At 37.2% G+C, this 22,147-nt stretch overlaps 1 protein-coding gene across 1 annotated transcript in view; it reads right to left on the reverse strand.

Moving 5' to 3' along the window:
- ACSS3 (acyl-CoA synthetase short chain family member 3) overlaps nt 1–22,147 on the reverse strand; it is a gene marked incomplete at both ends in the record, with an annotated part of 130,503 nt that overhangs the window by 102,624 nt on the left and 5,732 nt on the right. Inside the window, one exon of the mRNA XM_084254559.1 lies at nt 898–1,042. Coding sequence (XP_084110685.1) covers nt 898–1,042 — 145 coding nt within the window. The remainder of the gene's footprint in view (nt 1–897; nt 1,043–22,147) is intronic.

The following is a 22,147-nucleotide window of genomic DNA, read 5'->3' on the forward strand; positions in this document are numbered from 1 at the left end:
TGAGCTTTCACATCTCTATTTCCAATGTGCACTAAAACACCATTACATATGTCAATGAATTAAAAAATTCAAAGGTTATTCAATGTCAATAAAACAAATAACCCAATAAAAAATATGGGCCTTTTTTGATATGAGCCCATATTAAAAAGACAAGAAACAACAAATGTTGGTAAGGATGTAGAGAAAAAGAAGCATCTTATACTGTTGGTGGGAGTGTAGACTGGCTCAGTCCTTATGGAAAATAGTTACGAGGGTTCCTCAAAAGATTAAAAGTGGATCACCCATAAGACCCAGCAAGCCCACCTTTAGGTATCTACCTAGGTACACAAAAACACTAACTCAAAAGGAAATTTGCTCTCCCATGTTCATAGAAGTACTATTTACAATAGTCAAAATATGGAAATAATCTAAATGCTCAAAAACAGGTGAGTGAATCAAAAGATGTTGTATGTATACTCAACAGAATACTACTCAGCAATCAAAAAAGACACTCATACCATTTGTGGTGTCATGGATGAAGTTGGAAGGGATTATGCCAAGTGAAAAAAGTCAGAGGAGAAAGATAAATACCAGATGGTGTCACTTATAAATGGAATTAGAAAAACAGTACAAAGAAATAGATAAATCAGAAAACTGATTATAGAAATATGAAACCTGGAGGGGGTGGGGAGGAAGTTAGAGTGAGAGCAAGGTGGGGAGGGAGTACAATAGACTAAGGCAGTGGATCATAATCAGGTGCTTTGGTGCTGGGTGCAATAACACCAAATGCAAACAATAATGTAAACCAACATTATCTAATAAATAAAACATTAAAAAATGGTTACTCAATGTTAATGTATGCATTTAAGTAATACTTATGATATTCAAATAACATATACAGAAAGTTTTTGATATTACCTGCTCCAGGACTTCTTTGTAGGTAAAAGTTGCTTTAGTATTTGTAACAGGACTGTCGTAGATGATAGCAATTTTATCTCCTTTACCATTTTCAATATGACGATCAACAGCATTATAACAAATGTTAAGCATTCCTTCTACAAACCTGAAAAATAATTGGAAATTAAAAAGTGAATGACTTTTCAAAATATATTGTTGCTTCCCTAGGTTCTTATATTTCTATTTGCAGAGCTGTCCCTTAAAAGAGTGTTTTCCCATGCATGTTGTGCAAGGTAGTAATGGATGTAAACTAGGTATTTAAAATGATATAGAAATGACATTCTATTTTAATAAATATGTATTTATTTTGATGTGCACTAGAAAAAAATATACCTCACACTTCAAGATGACAACTTTGTGGATTTTATTGCTTAGGATAAGACTAGAGTACAGAGCACAAAATAAGCTACTTTACGTGGATGAAATGAACTGTTTATAAAGGCAGCACAGCCACATTAAACTAAGATGGCAAATGGTAAATGTATGACTGAAGTTTGGGCACCTGCTATAAAAAGACAAACTTACTGGAAAATTAAATTCTTTGAAAAAGTTAAATATACACTTCCCTTTCAATTAAATTTGATGCTTCCAATTTCATAAAGAATATATAAGCTCTTTTCTGCCTATTGGAAATGCTTCATAATTTGAATAAAGAATGGCTATGCATGTAAAATTTTAATTGATTTTTTAAAAAACCTTTATAATTCAGTGCCTTTCATCTCTTAATTGATCAATGCCACTCTTTGAAATATCATGTAGCTGGAAGGAGATACATTTTAAAGAAATATAGTTCACTTTTCCAAAAGAAAAAGTTTAGTTAGCCTTTGTCACATTTTTTAGGACTTATTAGAGTAAAATACATAATTATAATAATAGTCCATGTGTCCCATTGTCAGACTACCAAATATTATAACAATGAAAAATTTCAGGAAAAAATATCAAAGGAAGAAGAAAAAGACTTGTTATAAAATAGTTGAGTATCACCTTCATTTCTTCCCTCAAAGAGCCCTGTGTGAAATGAAGCAGTGAATTAAAATCAGCAATAGATACATTGGTAGCATTAAGAAATAATAGCTACCAAAGGCAGCAGGAAGAAGAATCACTTAATCAGGGTCAAATGTCCCTACACACTTCAATAATTCCAAACTATGACTCTCTTACAAGTGGGTAATATAATTATTTTGAATTGTCAAGTGTGATAGATCCAATGTTTGAATTTTCCCCTTGACTTTCCTTCCATCAAAAATATTTTATCTGGGCCTCCCTGGTGGCGCAGGCAGTTGAGCGCCACACTGTGAAGCTGTCTGCAGCCTTTGCAGCGCGGGGTCGATTCCCTGGTCGGCCAGGGAGCTATCCATATGGCGCAGCAGACCTCTCCTGTCTCACCCGCTGCTCCCCTCAGCAGTGTTCTTCTTTCAATCTGCCTGTTCTGTTCCCTGCTCTGTCTCTGGTGATTCCTCTCACCCTCCCATGCATCTGGCCTGTACCCCGGTTCTTATATAAATAAATAAATATTTTTTAAAAAATTATCTTTTTCCCTTGCTCCACCTTCATAAGTAAAGAATATTTCCCTTGTTTGGGCTCATTTAACAGTGACTTGCTTTGGCAAATCAGTGACCATGATGGTCTAATTAATAACACCATGTTAATTTACTCAATTAAAATAACCTCTCTTTTCTACACTTAAGTTTAGTGATTTTCTCAGTGGTCCTAATTCTACCATTGAGGCACAGTGGATGTTTATCTTGGTTATCATATCTTTCAGTCCTAAATTTCATTTGGTTCCTTATGTCTTTTATCTTTGTCATGGATTTTTATTTCTTTAATGAGAGATTAAAAAAAAATATCTGTTTCAGGCATGCTCAGGGCTCCTTGTTGAAGAATATTCATGAGAGCTATTTGAAAAATCCTTCTCAGATGGCTCCAATCTCTGTGTCACTTCAGTGTTGGCATTATGAATTGTTTTTCTCATTCCAATTGAGATTTTCCTGTGACTTAGCTGTATCTTGGACATTGAGGGTATTTTACTATGAGACTCTGGAGCTTGTTGGAGATCATATTTAAACTTACACTGAGGCAGCCTCCTCTGACATGTGCCCACGCAGGAGATGCCTCGCTGCTATTGGGTTCAGGAAAGTTCCAGTTCCACACTGGGCCTCAACTGACACCCTGTAACAGTGTTATCTCCACAGCTAGGGGAGGATCCAGGTTCCCTACCCCACCCAAAGGAGGGTGGAGTTGAGTGAAGGAGAAGTTGAAGAAAAGACCTGCAAGAACAGGAGGAAGAGGACTAGACAAAGACCTGGTCGAGGCACATGAAGAGGAGAAACTGTGAAGAAACTGCACTTGCTTCTTGGCCTTGACTTATACCAAGGACTTGGGGGACATGGAAAGAGACACTTGAAAGAGACAGATGTGGGTGTAAGACCTATGGGGTAGCTGACAATGGCAGCCTTTATCTTTTTTTTTTTTTAAAGATTTACTTATTTATTTATTTATGCATACAAGAACTGGGGTGTAGGCCAGAAGTGCAGGTGGTAAGAGGATTGACCACAGAGTGGGGAGCAGAACAGGCAGATTTACTGAAATAAACTGCTGAGGGAGTGGTGGGCCATACAGGAGAGGTCTGCTGCACCATGTGGGTTAGCTCCCTGGCCAGAGATCGAACTCATGCAGCAGTGGCTGGTGATAGCTTGATAGCACTGAGATTTCAAGCCCTGCACCATCAGGAAGGCCCTAGACTTTATCTCAACTTGTATTTTGATTTTGCTCTTTTCCTTTCAGAAGTGTCTGGCTCCTTCTGTCTCTTTCTTATAAGTCCCCACTAGAAGGTGCCTTAGACTTGTAACAAACTTCTGGGCCTCAATGGCCCTGCTTTGGGTCTACCCTGTTTGTCTGGGCATTTACCCCCAAGGGGATGGGGGATGTTGAGGATTTCATAGAAAAACTATTTTAACGATAATCTTTCTTTTCTCTTTTCTCTAGTGCATACTAATTGCCTCTCTATTACACACTAATTATATTAAAGTTCTTTTCTATTGAAGATCTTATGAACTAAGAGTATATATTTTCTTGGTACAATGGATGGCAGAAGCCATTTAGCGCAAGCAGGTTTGGGGGTCTTGGGATGCTCCTCATTCTGACTGCTAACACCACCAGGGGTGTGTGTGAAGGGTATCTCATTACTGCTAGACAAATGTGACACTTCTTGGGCCTCCCTGGTGGCACAAGGGGTTGAGACGCAACCTATGAAGCTGTCTGCAGCCACTGCAGCAAGAGTTCGATTCCCTGGTCGGCCAGGGAGCTACCCATATGGCACAGCAGACCTCTCCTGTCTCGCCTGCTGCTCCCCTCAGCAGTGTACTTCCATCAATCTGCCTGTTCAGTTCCCCTCTCTGTCTCTGGTGAATCCTTTTGTTAGGGGGAAAAGGATGTCCCAAAGCAAATTCCATATAGGCTTTGTGGACTCCACCCCCACCCCAGGTCAAAGCCAAAGACACTGGGAACTCCAAATCCCATCACCACCAAAGGGAAGGTGGCTGGGACCTGAGGGTGGGGTTAAGCAGCCAGGTGGATACAAAAGGCAGACACGTGGGCTTTGGGGGGGCTCTCCATTTTGGGCTCTCGGCCAGCTTGCAGCGTCCGGTCAGCTCTGAGAGTGACTTTGGGTTTCCAGGTCGTCGGATCGGGTAGGACGCATTAAAGACTTTATTTCCCTATTTTCTCCCTGAGTTGTACCTTTTCCTTATTTTCTTTTTCTCTTGTAAATAAACCTTTTATTAACCCTTTTGTGTGTGTCTGTAGTAAAGTATTCATAAGTCTCTTTAAAGCACGCGGGTAAGGACCCACAGCCAAAAACCCGTTTAATATCGGGGCTGCTCTATAACACTTTCACCCCCACACACACACCTCTGGCCTGTCTACCCCAGCTCTTGTATACATAAATAAATCTTTAAAAAAAACAAACAAACAAATGTGACACTCAGGATGCCACTTAGCTTAGGTGGTACCCTCCTTGCTGAGAAGGTGTGGGCCTCCTCATTACCACTCTCATTTGTGTTCTAAGGACACTATGAGTTAAAAAGCACCCCAACCTCCTCACCTTCAGAGGAGGAAACTTCCAACACCCCACATAAACTTCCTGACACCATCAGTGGAGGTGGTGATGTTCAAAGCACTCTGTCATTGCCTAGCGAGAGTAGAACTCCAGACAATTCAGCAAATTTTTAATGGTAAAAATGGAGATGGAGGCCTCCCCTGGTGGCGCAGCAGTTGAGAGCTGGGCTGTGAAGCTGCCTGCAGCCTCTGCAGCACCGGTTGAATCCCGGCCACCAGTAAGGGTCCCACAAGATGCGCAGACCTCTCCTGCCACACCCGCTGCTCCCCTCAGCAGTGTACTTCTTCAGTCTGCCTGTTCTGTTCCTCGCTCTGGCTCTGGTGAATTCTCTCACCCTCCCATGCTTCTGACTGTACCCAGTGCTTGTATAAATAAATAAATATAAATCTTAAAAAAAAATGGAGTTGGGGGGGTCACGGGTTTTTTTGTTTTTTTTATTTTTTGTTTTTTGCTATTTTTGACTGGATCAGGGTTGTTATCTAAATGGTATTTGTCTTTTGAGGTTGCTAGTTTCCTGATTTTTTTGTCCAGAATATGAAGGTTTTTTTTTTTTGGGGGGGTGGGGGCAGGAGCAGTTTCCCTGCATCCACCAATCTCTCTAGCACCCATTCTGGGATACATAAGCAAACAGAAAATTCAGGGACTGATTTCCATGTCATTCCCTGTATCCCAAAATTCCCACTGTTTCAAGCTTCTTCTCTCCACTGCTCAGAATCCTTTATGTATTACATCCTAGAATTTAGTATTTAGCAGAATGAATAAAGAGAACTACATTTCTCCTTGTTATCTAGTAATGAAAATCCCGTACTCCAGGTCAAGAATGCATGTGTTATTAACTCAGTTAATCAAAAAAAACTACCCTGATAGGTAGGTCCTATTCCAAATCCAATTTACCAAAGAGGAAACTCATCTGACAGTAACTTGCTCCAGGCAGCCAGATTTCAGAACCAAACCCTGAATCATCATACAATTAGTCTGCCTCCACAGGCTATACTCAATGGTTCTTTTTAATTGTTTGCAATTTTTGGGTAGTTTGATATTTAAATTACTAACACCCTAGAGTATTCCTTTTTAAGAGTACCCTCAAAAATTTAAACAATTTATAGTTCTCTTTGTGGAAAGTTGAGAGGAAATTCAAACAGAGCAGGAGATAACAAATTGGCCTCGCTCCAGAGGTAGTTACAGATAATGAATATACCAATATAAATTGGCTAAATGTAAAGATTGGTTTACTGTGGATTACTGGACCAAGTGACCTGCAAGGGGCCTCCCGGCTCAAAGATTTGATTATTCTACTATCACAAGATTCTTATTTCATTTTAAATCAAATCATTTCAGTGAAGGTCAACTGAATGCTTTCTATGTGCTGTCTCTTCACTGTCCCTTCTGAATTCATAGGTTTTAAACAATTTGCCCAGATTGTTAAAGTAACTAATGCTCACTGTAGGAAACACGAAATATATATTGGAGAATTTTCTGTTTTTTCTATATATATAAATATTTTCCCTTGATGTTTAAGATGGTTATAAGGTTTTTTTTTTTCCACAAAGACCTGAAAATTCTTTTAAAAGTATTTACTGATGGCATAATATTTCATTCAATACCTATTTAATATTAAAGCTAGTCCTGAATTATTCCAAGTTGTCTTTCACAATATTTTAATGGGGTGGTCTCCAGGGAAAGGTGAGGTCCCAGTTTCCCTGTCCCATCCAAGGAAGGGTGGATCTGAGCAGGGAGGAGAAGCTGGAGAGGTGACCGAGGAAGGAAGGAAGCAAGATGGAGAGCCAGAAGGAGACACAAGGAGAGGAGAGACATGTGAAGAAGCTGCACTTGCTTCTTGGTCTTGGACTGGTTGAAACAGATGCGGATGAGAGTGGGGAGGTTGACAGTGGCAGCCTTTATCTTGATTTTGATTTTATTCTTTCCTTCCAGACTTGCCTGGCCATTTCTTACCCTTTCTATGGATCCCCATCAGAAGGGAGTAGAGGTAGAAATGATTAACATAGTTGTTAAACAATCAATATAGAAAAGTAAAATATCTCTTTGGTGCAGACTGAGGTGCAGACCAGGTAGGGGCAAGGAGATTGAGGGCCATTGTAAAAGAATCACCAGTGCTTCCAAGTTAACCTAGTCAAATCAAATATAGAAAAAATCCTTAGGCGCCAACCCTCGAAACAATTAATTTAGCAATCCCATAAAGAAATGAGGCCCTCTCAAAGACAGGAAGACTTGACCAGTGCAATTTCTACACTTGCAAGAGGCAGCATCAGGGCAGCTCTTTCCGCCCGCTTGTGTCTATGCAAGCATCTTTGATTTCCTTCTCCTTTTTATAATAAACCTGCCCTGTTGATATAACTAAATGTCTGTGCCTCATGGGGAGACTTGCTTGGTGTAAAGCCAGCAATATTTACTATTTGGCCCTATTTATTCATTTATTTTTAAAGATTTAATTTATTTATGCATACAAGAACTGGGGTATAGGCCAGAGGTGCAGGGGGTGAGAGGATTCACCAGAGACAGAGTGGGGAGCAAAACAGGTAGATATACTGAAATACCCTGCTGAGGGGAGCAGCGGGCAAGTCAGGAGAGGTCTGCTGTGCCAAGTGTGTAGCTCCCTGGCCAGGGATCAAACTAGTGCTGCAGTGGCTGCAAATAGCTTCACTGCTTGCATGTTAACCCCTTGCGCCACCAGTGAGGCCCTATTTGGCCCTTTTTAAAAACAGCTTTGCCAATCACTGATCTGGAAGTATCCTGTTCAATAAAAATTTCTACACCAATAGAAATAGAAACATTCTCTATCTCCATTGCTCCACAGAGTAACCACTAACCACTTGTGGCACAAACGGTTTAAAAATAAAACACAAAATTTAGGTCCTCAGTCAGACGAGCCTCATTTCAAGTGGTCAATAGTCACATTTGCTACTGTGACTGTGGAAATGAATTTGTAATTCTATTTCATTCTAATTAAATTACACTTAAGTAGCTATTGGCTATCATATTGGACAGTGCAATTTTACAGTATTCAGAGGTAGAGGTCTTGAGGGTCAAATACAAGGAGAAATCAAACAAGGTGAGGATTGCAAATCAATCCATCAATAAATAGTTATGAGGATCTTTGGGACAGTAAGTTGGGCAGAGTGAAGAGCCTCAGTCCAGTTTACTGGGGGTGAAGGAGGAAAAGGAGGAGGACCTGGTACATTGACAAGACTAAGAAGACAGGATATGAAGTTAACTGTCTTTAATTTGTGCAAATCTTTGAACTAGTTTTTATTAAAAGAGAAAGATGAAAAATGAAGTCAGTTAAGAGGAAAGAACTGAAAATCAATGGAAATACTTTTTGCATTTTAATGGTATAAACACTGGCAGGAAAATAAAAATAAGGCAATGTTTGGGTTCTTTTTGGAAGTACAGGGCTGCTGTAACAAGAGACATGTGTTTGGGGTGAGAGTATAAGATGAGTTAACATGAGAAAGACCTATGCAACCTTGTATTAAAAGTCTTGGATACTTTGTTAAGGAAAAAGAATTCCTTCAAGGGTTTTGAGCAAGAAAATGCCCTTTTCAGAGATGGATTCCAGGTTAGACTGGAGAGACAAATGAAGAGATGGAATCAGCTAGAGTCTATTGAATAGCCTAGGAAGTCACCATGGTAAGTAATGAAACCATGGGGAAGGGGTAACTATTACAGGGAGAACAAATCAAATGTAATTAAAATTAGGAGGAAGAACACTATCAATAAAATGGAGAGTTTTCTCCTTTATGGGTCAAGTTTGTGCTCTCTTTAAAAGAGACCTGGAGTAGGAAAGAACACGAAGTAGTTTGGAAATAGGGGAAATAACTAACATTTTGTGAATAATGTGCCAGGTTCCTAGCTTGGCAATTTATATACATCAAATCATTGAATTTATACACTAACCTTCAAGAAAGACAATGCTATTCCCACTTACAAATGAAAGATGAAGCTAGATGTTAAATAACTTCCCAGAATTTAAAATTAACACTTGTCAGACTGGAATCTAGTACTTTCTGACTCCAAGGAAAAGGCAATGAATTTTCAATAACACTTGCCTGTGTGCTTATTAGTTCAGAAATTCTCATACCTAGAAGCTGTTTCCTGCGGGCAGACCATGTGTTGCCTCAATAATAGTACACAGCAAATGCTCAATACTTTTTTAAAGTAGATGTCTACAAAGTGTGAATGAATGTCATTTGAAGTAGTACTCTTCTGACATATTAACACAAATAAAGAAAAGTCTTATAAGGTAAATACTCAGCAAAAACAATGAATAGCTCAAAGGACTACTATTGCATACAAACAGAGAAGTCTTTTAGCATTTTTAAGAGGGCATTATATTTTGTTATTCTCACAGTGGCATCCCATCTAAATTACAGATACTTGGCCCTGGGCAGTATCAACTGACTGTTCCAGGAAACCCTCCAAATTGGGTAATTGCTTACTTGGGGCAGCATAATAACCTTATGTTAATTTAATCACCAGGGATATTGTTTTTTGCAAAATACTTGGAAAGCACATCTCTCTATAGAATGATTTTAAAAGAGAAACCTAAGACAAGGAGAGAGACATTGTTGAGCTCTGGCAATTCTTTATACATTAGTATATATACTCAGAATCTGGCCCCATCCCACCACCTCTAGACACATATTACCCCATCTCAACATGAAAGAACAGTCCAGACATTTGCATTGCTGCCAAAGATCATCTCAGATTAAAACTCAGTGAACTGCCAATGGTGAGAAATGAAGCCAATGGGAAAAAGAATAGAGAGACAGACTTTCCAGAAATCAACACCAGGTATCTGAACTGAATCCACTGCCAATGAAGAGAAAAGGCATGAATGAATGAAAGATCTTAAAGATCCTTGGACTGTGAGTCATGCCTGACAGTTAAATTCAAAGGAGGCAAAGGCATCATTTTATCCTGCTGGTTTTATCTTTGCTCCAAAGGAAATGCAGGAGAAACAGAGCACTGAATCAGAAGGAAATAGGGTTTGGTTTCCAATAAAAAAGGAAAATATAAAATTAATTAACTTAATGTTAAAGGTCAAATGTAAAGATCAAAGTACATACAAAAGCATGAATTTATTATAATTTAAATGTAATCATGAATAAATGTAAAGCTGAAAGGTATATTTAAAAGGAAAGCAAATTTTATCAGTCAACCTTTTCCAAGAGAACACTTAGGATAGTCTGAGGGCAGTGATCCCTCATCAGCCTACTGTGAAAAAAGTCATGATGGGTAGGTACATAAGGAACTGCAATCCAAACCAGAGCAGAAAAACAGACCTGCAGACCAGGATGCTCACAGAAACCTCTGGAAAGTAACCCCAACACTGCAGAACTATCCAGAAAACCAGGAAGGGTCACAAGAAGAGGTGCACTTTCTAATGCCAACTTCATATGTTGGAGGCAATACGAGATGTTGTTATTTTACTCTGGTTAACAAGAAATGGGAAGAGGAAAGGAAAGCAATAGCAAAGGATTTAACCTAGCGTTCTCTAAACCCTAAAACTTTAGACTGGATAATTTTCTATTTCCTATTACATCATATTAACTCTCCATTTCCTTTTCTCCAAGGCTACCACTCATTCAGAATGATACGCTGCCATGTTCTGATGAAACTCTCCTCTAAAGCAGAGGCTCCCAGAGGCAGACACACATTCATTAACTGATTCTGCACAACACTTAGCTTATGTCCACAGAGGGATGTCTAATACAAGCTCTTATTAAAGAGGAGGCATACAATCAATCATTTTAGAGTGTCTAAGTACTTTTCTTCCTGTGGAACCTTATATATTATCCTGAGCTAATTTCAATAAGCACTGCTTTTGTGGCAGATACAGAGAGAGCATCAATTTTGTTCATTTCACTTCTTAAAACTAAAAAAAATCTGAAGCAAATAGGCACAAAAGTCAGTGTTCAATGTCCACTAAATTTTTAACTTTTTATTCTATAAATATTTAAAAAGGAAAAAAGACTATGGGAGCTTAGTCATAATATTATTAATTTTTTGGAGATACACTTGACAATATACACATTGGAAAGTATATAGTTACTGCTAGAGCCAAGAAAATTCTAATAATTCATCAATAGGAAGAAAAGAAAAATGGGAAAGACAAGCAGACAGAGACAGAAACAGAAATCTTTGGAACACAGTATCCCATGATGCAGTATCTCTGCCTGTTTATAATAGCAAATAAAAAGAAACCATCAAATATCAATATGTAGGGACTGTGAAATAAATAATTTTACATTCACCCAATATAATAAAATATACTGTATACATCAAGAATCATGGGTGGAAGAATGGAAAATATCACAAATTATTACAAATAGGAAAATGATACATCAATAGAGTGGACAGTATACTTTCATTTTTGTGCAAGAACCAAAACACCTTGAGAGTCAAACATATGACAAGGTAACAAGGATTATAAATTCTTTAAAGGCATAATACAATGTGTGTGCAAAAACTGGTGAATCTGAATAATACCAGTAATTCAGTAAATTGTATTATGTCAATACCAATTTTAGTTTTGAGAATCTTCTATACAGGTTTCCCCTCGTATCCTAACGTAGAATGCTCCTAGTTGCTATGATCTGGTATATTGTTTTCTGGGTCTGATAATGCTCTAAAATTGTTACATATGAAGTACTGGGAATAACATTCCCAGCCCCCAAAATAACTGACCAAATCATGCCATATGGAAACATTCTACTTCAGAGAGTGGAGAAAACTTGTAGTTACATAAGATGTTACTATTAGGCAAAATGAATGATGGATACACACAATCTCTCAGCACTGTTTTTGCAACTTCTTGTGAGAACAATTATTCCAAAAATAAAAAATGTTAAAGAAAAAAATAATACTGGGGCCTCCCTGGTGGCGCAAGGGGTTAAGTCCCAACACTATGAAGCTATCCACAGCCTCTGCAACAGGAGTTCCATCCTCAGCCAGCCAGAGAGCTGACCCATACGGCGCAGCAGATCTCTCCTCACTCACCACTGCTCCCCTCAGCAGTGTATTTCAGTAGATCCTCCTGTTCTGGCTCCCCACTCTGTCTCTGGTGAATCCTCTCACCCCCCCCCCCCCAGCACCTCTGGCCTGTACCCCAGTTCTTGTATGCATAAATAAATAAATCTTTAAAAAAAATACTGAGGGCCTCCCCGGTGGCGCAGCGGTTGAGCGCTGGGTTGTGAAGCTGCCCGCGGCCTCTGCGGCACCGGTTCGATCCCCAGCTGCTCCCCGGCCACTGGAGGAGGGTCCCACATGGCGCGCAGACCTCTCCTGCCGCCCGCTGCTCCCCTCAGCAGTGTACTTCGGTCCTTCTGCCTGCTCTGCTCCCCGCTCTGGCTCTGGTGAATTCTCTCACCCTCCCACGCTTCTGACTGTACCCAGTGCTTGTATAAACAAACAAATAAATAAATAAATAAAATACGTGCCTCTTTAAAAAAAAAAAATAAATAAAAAAAAATAAAAAAATAAAAAAAATACTGAAAAAAATGCATCAAATATACCAAGATATATACCAAGAATATACTTAGATATTAACCACAGTTGATTTTCTGATTTACTTAAATAAAATGAAATGTAGTATCACTTTTAGTGTATAAAGAGGCATAAACTAAATTTTAATTAGAATTGTTTTTTGAGTAAAGAAGTGCCAATAAAAGGTAATTCCAACAAGGTTTCAAACCTAAGCCTTGTGATCATAAAGCCTCTGCTCTTTTAATTAAGTCACACTATATCTCACCCAACTTCCCACCTTCATGTCTTGCAAAACGACCTTACACAGACCAAAGCTAACAGCGATATACCTATAGAAATAAATCTAACTAAACTAACTAGACACCCTTGGGTATGACTTAAAATATTAAACAAAGTAGACAAAAAGTTTATTTTGCCTTTTTATCCTAGCCTTATCCTCAAAATGACATAAGAACAATGTCACACACTAGATTTTGGATCTCTCTTTGCCAATTCCCCCACTATCTACACATCACGCATACAGATACAATATTTTCTATTAAACTTCAAGAATTTGAATCTTGAATACAGTGCAGCAGTCAATTATCCAAAAGCTCATTATCAGCTGGTGCCAACCAAGCCTATTATTTCCCTTTATTCTCTCTTATTGTTACTTGTCTTTTCCTCACCTTTCTGCATGTTAGCACCTCTTGCAGAAAATGAAAGGCTGCACGATGAGATAAAATTAAAATTGGTTGATTCTTTTATCAATTAAAGGATTCATTAGTTAGAAAATGGCCACATTTGGAAAACGCTCACCAAAATGTGTGGCTGAGACTTGTGTTTTAATTATTCACACTTCAACAATCAAAGGCTATTCAGAGTAGAGTTGATTGCAAAATGAAATGGATTTCATTGCCCATATTTTCAGGAAATACTAGGTAGTCCATAGCACTCATGATTACTGTTGTTTTATTAAACAAGACAATGAAAGCTATCTCATTACAAACAAAAACACTTTCTTCCTTTCATATATGGCATTTTTCTTCTAAGTTATACTCTCTCTGGGCTCTCAGTGAGCACTTGGAATATTGCCTAGTTTGTAGAAGACTTTCAATAAATGTTAGATGAATGAACAAAAGAAAGGAGGGAGAAATAAATGAACAAATAAGTTAATAAATGAATAAGTTTGAGAGCTCCAAACCCCATTTTTATAAATAAAACAGGCAAACAACACCTCAGTGTGTTTATCTCTGTATAAATGCACCTGGCTTGTTTTTAAATCTGTGACACAGGCATTATGAGGATAAAATAGGATTAACTGGAAAGGAAATACGACAGTGAGAAACTGATATATTCTACAGTCTAATAGATTTTTTTTTTTAATCCCAGATCTGCCACCTGCATGCCACGTGAACATGAGCTTGTTACCTAAACTTCCCTAAACATGTTTTTGTAAGAGCATGTTTTTGAGAAGTTACAGACTGGTAAGGAGAATTACTGCAGTTGTTATTATTACTGTAATAATATGTTTTATATCCTGTTATACGTTAACACACATTCACACGTGCATGCAAACACATGCATACTCTCCCATACAAATATACACATATAGAGTAAAATCATCTGTTAGAATTTAAGGGATTTTGATTTAAGAATAGTATTATTTTCATCAGTCTTGGAAAGAATGAATAATAAGAAACTAATTAATAAGAAAACTGTCTTATTGAAGGTAATTTTTTACTAAATGTAAATTTAAAATGAATCCTTTGTATGGGGAATATAAAAATAAAATTTATTAATTAAAAAAAAAGAACCTAAGATAAGAGAAAATTTTATCAAATTAGATTTTCTAAACTTATAATTACAAATAACATTTCAAACAAGTTTGAAATATTCAGGTTTATGGTAGATACATGTTGAAGATCTTGAACAATCAGTACCAACATTTTATAATAATAATAAAATCATTTTTACATTTTTCTAAAATTCCAGCTTTTAGCAGATTTCAATTCAAAGAGAATAAATAATAAGATCATTATTTGTGGCAACACCATAAATGTCCAAGGGAAACAACATTTTTATGTATCTAATTGCTGTCATTTTTTAAGTATAATTTGTGTTTGACATATTTACTTTAAAAAAAGATAATCAGGTAGCACAATAATGATGCTACTCTTTAATCTAAAACTCTTGGAGTCTTGTATGTGCCAGAGAATCTTTTCTAACTGATGCTCACATGGTCTGTACCACATAAGTAAAGTGGTTCTCTACTTGCATTATATGTCTTTGGCTTAATAGCTAGAAATTCATGATAATTATGAAAGACCTGAAGTGAGTCAATTGCCTCACAATAAAACTAAACCCTTAGAGAAGAGAGAATTTTAAGTTCTTTGATGACTTGATAGAAGATTCATGGGTTATTTTGGGTCCTGGTGAGATAGATGTTTCAGATAATATCTACTTATAATGTATATAGGAACCCAGATTTAGAAGAGAAACTAAGAAGTTTAAGCTGCATGAGATTAGATTTTTAATCACTTCAGTGGATATACGCAAGATTATGTGTAGTCACTACAGAGGTAACAAAGGCTGAGACAATTCCTCCCCTTCTATTTCCTAGTCTTGATTTTTTAATTGCTAATGAGATTAAACTACTAGTAAAGTGTGGACTTAGACAGTGACTGTATGGTAACAATATGGAGATGAGGATTGACCATGCTTTGCCAAACTAGTTTAAAAAGAAATAAGATTCAAGGTGATGTGCTTTTTAGGAAAGAACCATTTGTCAAAGACATATGCTGGGCCTCCCTGATGGCACAAGGGATTCAATCACAGCAGTATGAAGCAGTCCACAGTCACTGCAGCACAAGTTCGATCCCCTTCCAGGGAGCTAACCGACATGGTGCAGCAGACCTTTCCTCTCTTGCCCACTGCTCCCCTCAGCAGTGTCTTTTCAGTCAATCTGCCTGTTCTGCTCCCCACTCTGTCTCTGGTGAATCCTTTCACCCTACCTCCCATACCTCTGGTCTATATTCCAGGTCTTGTACTCATAAATAAATAAAATAAATCTTTTTAAAATATATTTTGAAAAAAAGACATATGGGAATTAACTCTGAGAAAACACCAAGATTTACATTCCCCTAAAAGGAGAGTAGAGTGGAAGACATATAGAAATATAGATGCCAAATAAAGGGAGAGAAAGTTACATCTCCTAATTACAAATTTGTAGAATTCTAACACTGTTCTCATTCTTTTGCACTCTCTAGGTCTTTAGACAAGCAGACAGAAGTTGAGTGTACTGACAATTCATTCCAGAAACTGGGCTCTACTGTGTGACCCAATGAGGTTGAAAACTTAAGTCTACCAATACAAGAGAAGTCATTTAATCTCTCTGTGCTTTAGTTTATAGTTATAAAAATGGCTTATAATTACACATGCCCTCATATAGTGTTGGAAGGATTCTAACAAATAATGCACATATGTATAGTAATCTTAACACAGTCTAAATCAGAACAAGCCACTCAATAATTAGTAAGTACTGTTGTCTTGCAATTGTTATTATTGTAATGATACCAATAATTGTTACTGAGATAATGCTTCAATTTTAGAGGAAAGAAAGGCCCAACCCAAGATAGTGAATAATCACATGGGAATTTCTTTCTCATTCTATTCCAAACTCTCCAAATATTCAAATCTTATTGCAGTTCATTCCTTAAACACTTTAATATATTTAGATATTTTATTCCCCCAAATATGGCAACATCTTTGGAATAACATAGGTAAGTGAGAGAATCCACAACTTATTCCTGTACTGAATTTCAAAAGTGAGATATTCATATCAGAACTAAGAGAGCTGTATGCAATCTGATTCCTAAGAAACTCATCTCTGTATTAGCATATGCCATTTATCATGGTCTGTCCACCTGCAAATCAACATCTTACATGCACAAAAGGAAACTAGGATCAAGATGAAGAACAATGAAAGAAAACAGGAAAGAATACTGCACATGAATGCATAAAAAAAGTAAATAAAATCAACAACCTCCATAATAACAAACATACCAAAAGTACTAGTATTTATTTTACTGAGAGTCTGGAGGAGAGAAAAATTTTAAATATACATAATTAGATGAATTAATTAGGCCATTTATCACCATATCCTTATAAAAATAACAGTGCCCACTGCAAACAATGAATAATGTGGTCATTATAAATTTTCCTTAAGCCAGAAAACCAACAGAACATTTTTAAAAAATGAAATTAATATTGCTTCTTACTGTCCAAGGAACATTTCTGTTTTTTTAAGATTTATTTATTTATGCATACAAGAACTGGGGAATAGGCCAGAGGTGCAGGGGATGAGAGGATTCACCAGAGACAGAGTGGGGAACAGAACAGGTGGATTGACTGAAATACAATGCTGAGGGGAGCAGCGAGCGAGACAGGAGAGGACTGCTGTGCCATATGGGTCACCTCCCTGGCTGAGGATCGAACTCGTGCTGCAGTGGCTGTGGACAGCTTCATAGTGCTGCCACCTAACTCCTTGAACCACAAGGGAAGCCCAAGAAACATTTCTAATGTAACTAACAATTAATACATAGCCCCCTCCCCCTACCTGTGGAATTGTGGCACATATTTTAAATATTACATATGCACATATATATATATATAAAGAATTATAATTTTCACAATGCCAATCTTTTCAAATGTTCCTGAGATAGATTCATATTTTCAAAATGACCTTAAAAATGTAATTATTTAATGGTTTCAGTAAAGAAGGAATAGGAAGTGGGCCTCGCCGGTGGCACAGCGGTTGAGCGCTGGGATGCGAAGCTGCCGGCAGCCTCTGCAGCACCAGTTCGATCCCCGGCCACTGGTGAAGGTCCCACATGGCGTGCAGACCTCTCCTGCCACCCACTGCTCCCCTCAGCAGTGTATTTCGTCAGTTTGCCTGCTGTTCCCCGCTCTGGCTCTAGTGAATCATCTCACCCTCCCATGCTTCTGACTGTACCCAGTGCTTGTGTAAATAAATAAATAAATCTTTAAAAAAAAAAAAAAAAAAAGAAGGAATAGGAAGAAAAGAACAAAATTAACTGAGACTATTATTATAGGACAAAATATAATGTGGATGTACAGAAGCTAAATTCAGGCTGCCTGTGTTCAAATCGTAGATATGCTACTAACTTGCTAGTTCATTAATTTTAAGCAAGTTTCTTAAATTCTTTATCTCCATTTTGACACCTGTTAAATGAGAATGAAAACTAACCCTACCTCATAGGGTTGACAGCAATACTAAATATATTAAAGCATTTAGTAATGTAGGTGTTCATAGCATGTATACAATAAAGGTTAGCTGTCTGACTATTTGTTGGATGTGCATTAGCACATTTAATCATTTCGGCAATTCTACAAAACTAACATTTCCCTAGTAATCAATATAGACTGAATTCAGCTAGCATCACAAACTCTCACTAATACACACAAAATAAATTGTTCTCTTTCTTGCAGCTTCACTGTGGTTGGTTCAAATGAACTCCACCAACTTTTGCCATTGATGCATTTCTGCTCAGCAATCCACACTACTTCCATGCTACTTATTTTTCTACAATATCTGTGGCAGGCCAGAGAGGACTAAGGATTGAAGCACTGGTAACTGAAGTCTGACATGACAAACTTTACTCCTTACTACATCAGCCAACGCTGATATGCTCTGAAGTAGAGAACAGATAATGCCCACCACAGTCCACATTTTATAAGTCCCTCATCCACCATTCCTCCATTCAACAAGTGGAGCCAAAATTTTAAGCTAGAAATCATTAAGACACTCAACGTTGTTTTTTCTCCTATCTGTGAAAATAGAGTATCCAACAAATTCCCACTGGTGACAGTGACAAACTTTATTTAGTCTATGTTGGAAGAAAGACAAAGTCAGAGCATTTGTGGTTTAGTTTAGAAAAGCTCTTAATTCCCTACTGAGAATCAATGAAACTATGAAAATAGGAAGACGTGCGGAGAGAAAGCAGTGAAATTAGTACAAAAGCAAACACTTCTATGTGCTAGAACTTTTGTTTATAGTTATTTAGCCATCAATAACATTGACTGCATATCTCTTCAACTACTTTCTTTTTTATCATTTTTTAGCCAATATCTAATATCTATACTGGCCAAATTTACAGTAAATATTGAGGATTATTTTATCTTCCCAAATTTATTCTACTTAAATGATTATACTGGAACGATATTGTTAGTCTTACAGAAAACCCTAACGAGAATGCGTTCTTATTGTCCAGAGACTTATGCCTAAGACAAAGATATATAGACTTTAGTTGTTTTTCTACCTCTGAGATCAAATCATATTTTTGAATCAGTAAAATTCACTATTTATTTAAAGGCAAAAACTATCCCTCTTTAACTTAGTATTGAAAGAGATTTTTTTTAAATTTTTAGGCATTTAAGACTCTGAACTGGATTGTTTCAAACTCAAATTCTTGAATGTCAAGTTCCCAATGCATTACTAAAGTAATATCTCCCCTTTTTATGCACTGCCCATTAACTCATTTGGCTACAATAACAGCAAAAGCAAATATTATTAACACTTTATATAACAATTTACATAATTTGGATAGAGGATTGAGTTCCACACTCAGAAATACTTGCTTACAAAAACTATAATTTAAAGAGGTTATTTCATTCTTTTTATTATTGCAAAGATCCATCAGCCTCCCACACATTTCTATTGCAAATGTCACACCACAATGGAAAGCAAGGATCTCCCTCATGGAATTACTACTTGTTGTTTATAAAGGTGGAAACAGGAGGAGGATTAGAAGACTGAGGAGAAAGAAAAGAAGCAGCAGCAGCTGGCAGCAAATTGAATCACTGAATTCTCCCCCCTCAACTAAAAATATATGGCATGAACAAAAGAAAGTAAGCCACCTTCTAGGAGGTGCTAACAGTTTGGAGTTCCCCCCACACCTGGTAGTTGATCAGTCACAGCTGATTGAATTTCCATTGTTCATTGATTGTGCTATTTGTCAGGCAATCCATCCTTGCTTATGTAATTTCGGCATTCCTGTAGCTCACTCTGTTCTTGTACTATCCTGAAGGTTCAGCAGCATGACAGACTGAGAAAATTAGATACAGCACAGCACCAAGCTGTTGACCTTCAGAATATAAAATAAGGCCCATCTTTTAAAATTGTCTTTCTTGATGAGGTGATTGGAGGGGCTGTATTTCCAACACACCATTTTTCATGCTGACAATGTACCATCTTAATACATTTTTTGTATTTATAAAAAATGATAAGTTAGATTTTAAATATACTTGTGCTGTGCACACTTATGAATAAAATCATATAATTTAGGGCTTGTCTAAAAGGGGGGATTTTTCATTAACTGTAGATAAAAATTCTAACATTCAAGTCAGAATTAAATAAAACTTTAAGAATGTCTGATAAATGTGAAGGTATTTCGCAGAAACTTATGCTTTAAAAAAGAAGACTGAATTTCCTGGTTTACTGTGGCTGACCAATTGTTTGCCAAAGAATGAAAATTCACTAGGGGGATTAACTATCTTCTGGTAACATAAAATCCACATTATATTTACCTTACTTGTTTTCCTTTGAAACAATGTCACATTCACAGAAAAGTTGCAAGTGCAAGATGATGAACATTTTCCCCCCTCTGAACCACTTACTAATATGATGCATGTTAACTCCAGAATAATGCAATCATTGCAATTAAGGACATTTTTCTAGGGAGCCACAAAATAACCATTAAATTCAGGGAATTAGCATTGATATATTACTACTATCTAATTATCAAACTTCATTCAAAATTCTATGTCTCAAAATGTCACTTAGAGCATAAGGAACTAATTCAGAATTACCTCTGCATTTAGTTCACTTGTTTTAGTCTCCTTCAGTTTGAAACAATTCCCCAGTCCAAAATCTAAATGATTCAAGCTTTTGCAACTGGGCTTGTAGAACAGTTACATCTATAGGGAAAGATTCTAGGCTTAGAAATAGGTATAGTAGAGTTATTACTATTAGCCCAAGTCTGCTCTTTATAACTAGCTATGTAGCCTTGGGCTTCAATTCTCTCACATGTAGAAAAGGCATGATGATACTAACCTTGTAGTATTTGGAGGAAAATTAACTTTGAAACACATGAGAAAATATTGTAGAGTTCATGGCTTAGAAAAGTACTCAACAAATATTATTTTTCTCACATCCCCTTTCAATTGTCTCCCCTGGCAAACTCAAAATCAAATATTTAGATATCTAGTTAACTGGAATCACTGAAGTGTGTAGCATGAACACAGGCATCTGCTAAGTAGCTATTTATTCCATCTTTTAGACTTTTCCATCCTATTTCTCCTATAACCTCTAGTGCCTAGAAAATAAAGGTAAGAAACCACACAAAATTCAGTTTGCAAAACCAGGAGTTCTGTTGTGAGGAATAGGCTTCAAAGTAAGCAAAATTCCCTTTATTCCTATTTTACCATTTTCTTCACTTTTGCCTCCAGACATGAGTTTTACCTAAAATAGAAGGAGGGGAATGTAAAGATAGTGAGGAAACTATTTTTTATATAACCCAGTTACCTCCACATTCTATCACCCTGTCTCCCTCTCTAGTACTGTCAAATATCTCCATGGAATATTTTTACCTGCCATCAGTTCTCTCTGCAGTGCACTATTCTGGCTTTGGCCTTCATCTCTCCATTGACATCACATTATTAAGTCACCGGGGAGCTCTAAGTCAAAATTGTTTTTATCTTTCAACCTGCAATATCCTTAAAACATCTCTAGAGCCTTTGACCACTATTGACTTTCCCTATTTTTATTCTTTCCCTTCTACTCCATGACACTGAAATAGCCTGTTCTTTCTTCTTTAAAGTGTCTCATGCATTCTCACAGGTTTTGTCCTCTCTACTTTTCCCCAAAGTATAATTCTTAGTATTTTCCTTTTCTCTATTGCCCCCACCCCACCCCACTCAACATTCAACAGACTGTCATTCTCAATCTTTGCAACTTAAAGTCAAATCTTTAATTCTCATCCAAGCCCTCTCCCAGTTTTCATCACATCATATTTAATTTACAATCAAGTCTTCCACTTGGACACCTGACTCAAATTCTTGCAGTTATCATAACTTACTTTTTACCTGAACCTACATCTAGGTTAGCCACAACAGCAACTCCTCAATCCTAGCCAAGTGCTGCCATACAAAAATGCTGGCACATATTTTGCTCTTTTCCAGAGATGCCCCAAAATTGAGTTGCTAAAGAAAATTTAGACTTTACATTACTTTCTGTGTTTAAATATTGACTACTTAAAAAACAAATAAAAATGCAGCCCCTGAGTCAAAGTATATTTGATTAATACCTACAGCCTCAGAAATTAATGCAAATGTTTGCACTTCAAATGGCAAGTCTTCAAAATCCATCCTGAAACTACCTTCTAAATTCAAGTACCAGTAACTCAAAATAACCACTAAAACCAACTGGTCTACTATAGTATCCTCCAAGCACACTTTGGTCTTTCTTACCTCTCTGCTTAGTCACTCTGTTTCCTACAAAGAAAAGCTCATTGTTTATGTATGCTTTTA

The sequence above is a fragment of the Talpa europaea genome, assembly GCF_964194135.1.
Source record: "Talpa europaea genome assembly, chromosome: 15".
In the NCBI taxonomy this organism is placed as follows: Eukaryota; Metazoa; Chordata; class Mammalia; order Eulipotyphla; family Talpidae; genus Talpa; species Talpa europaea.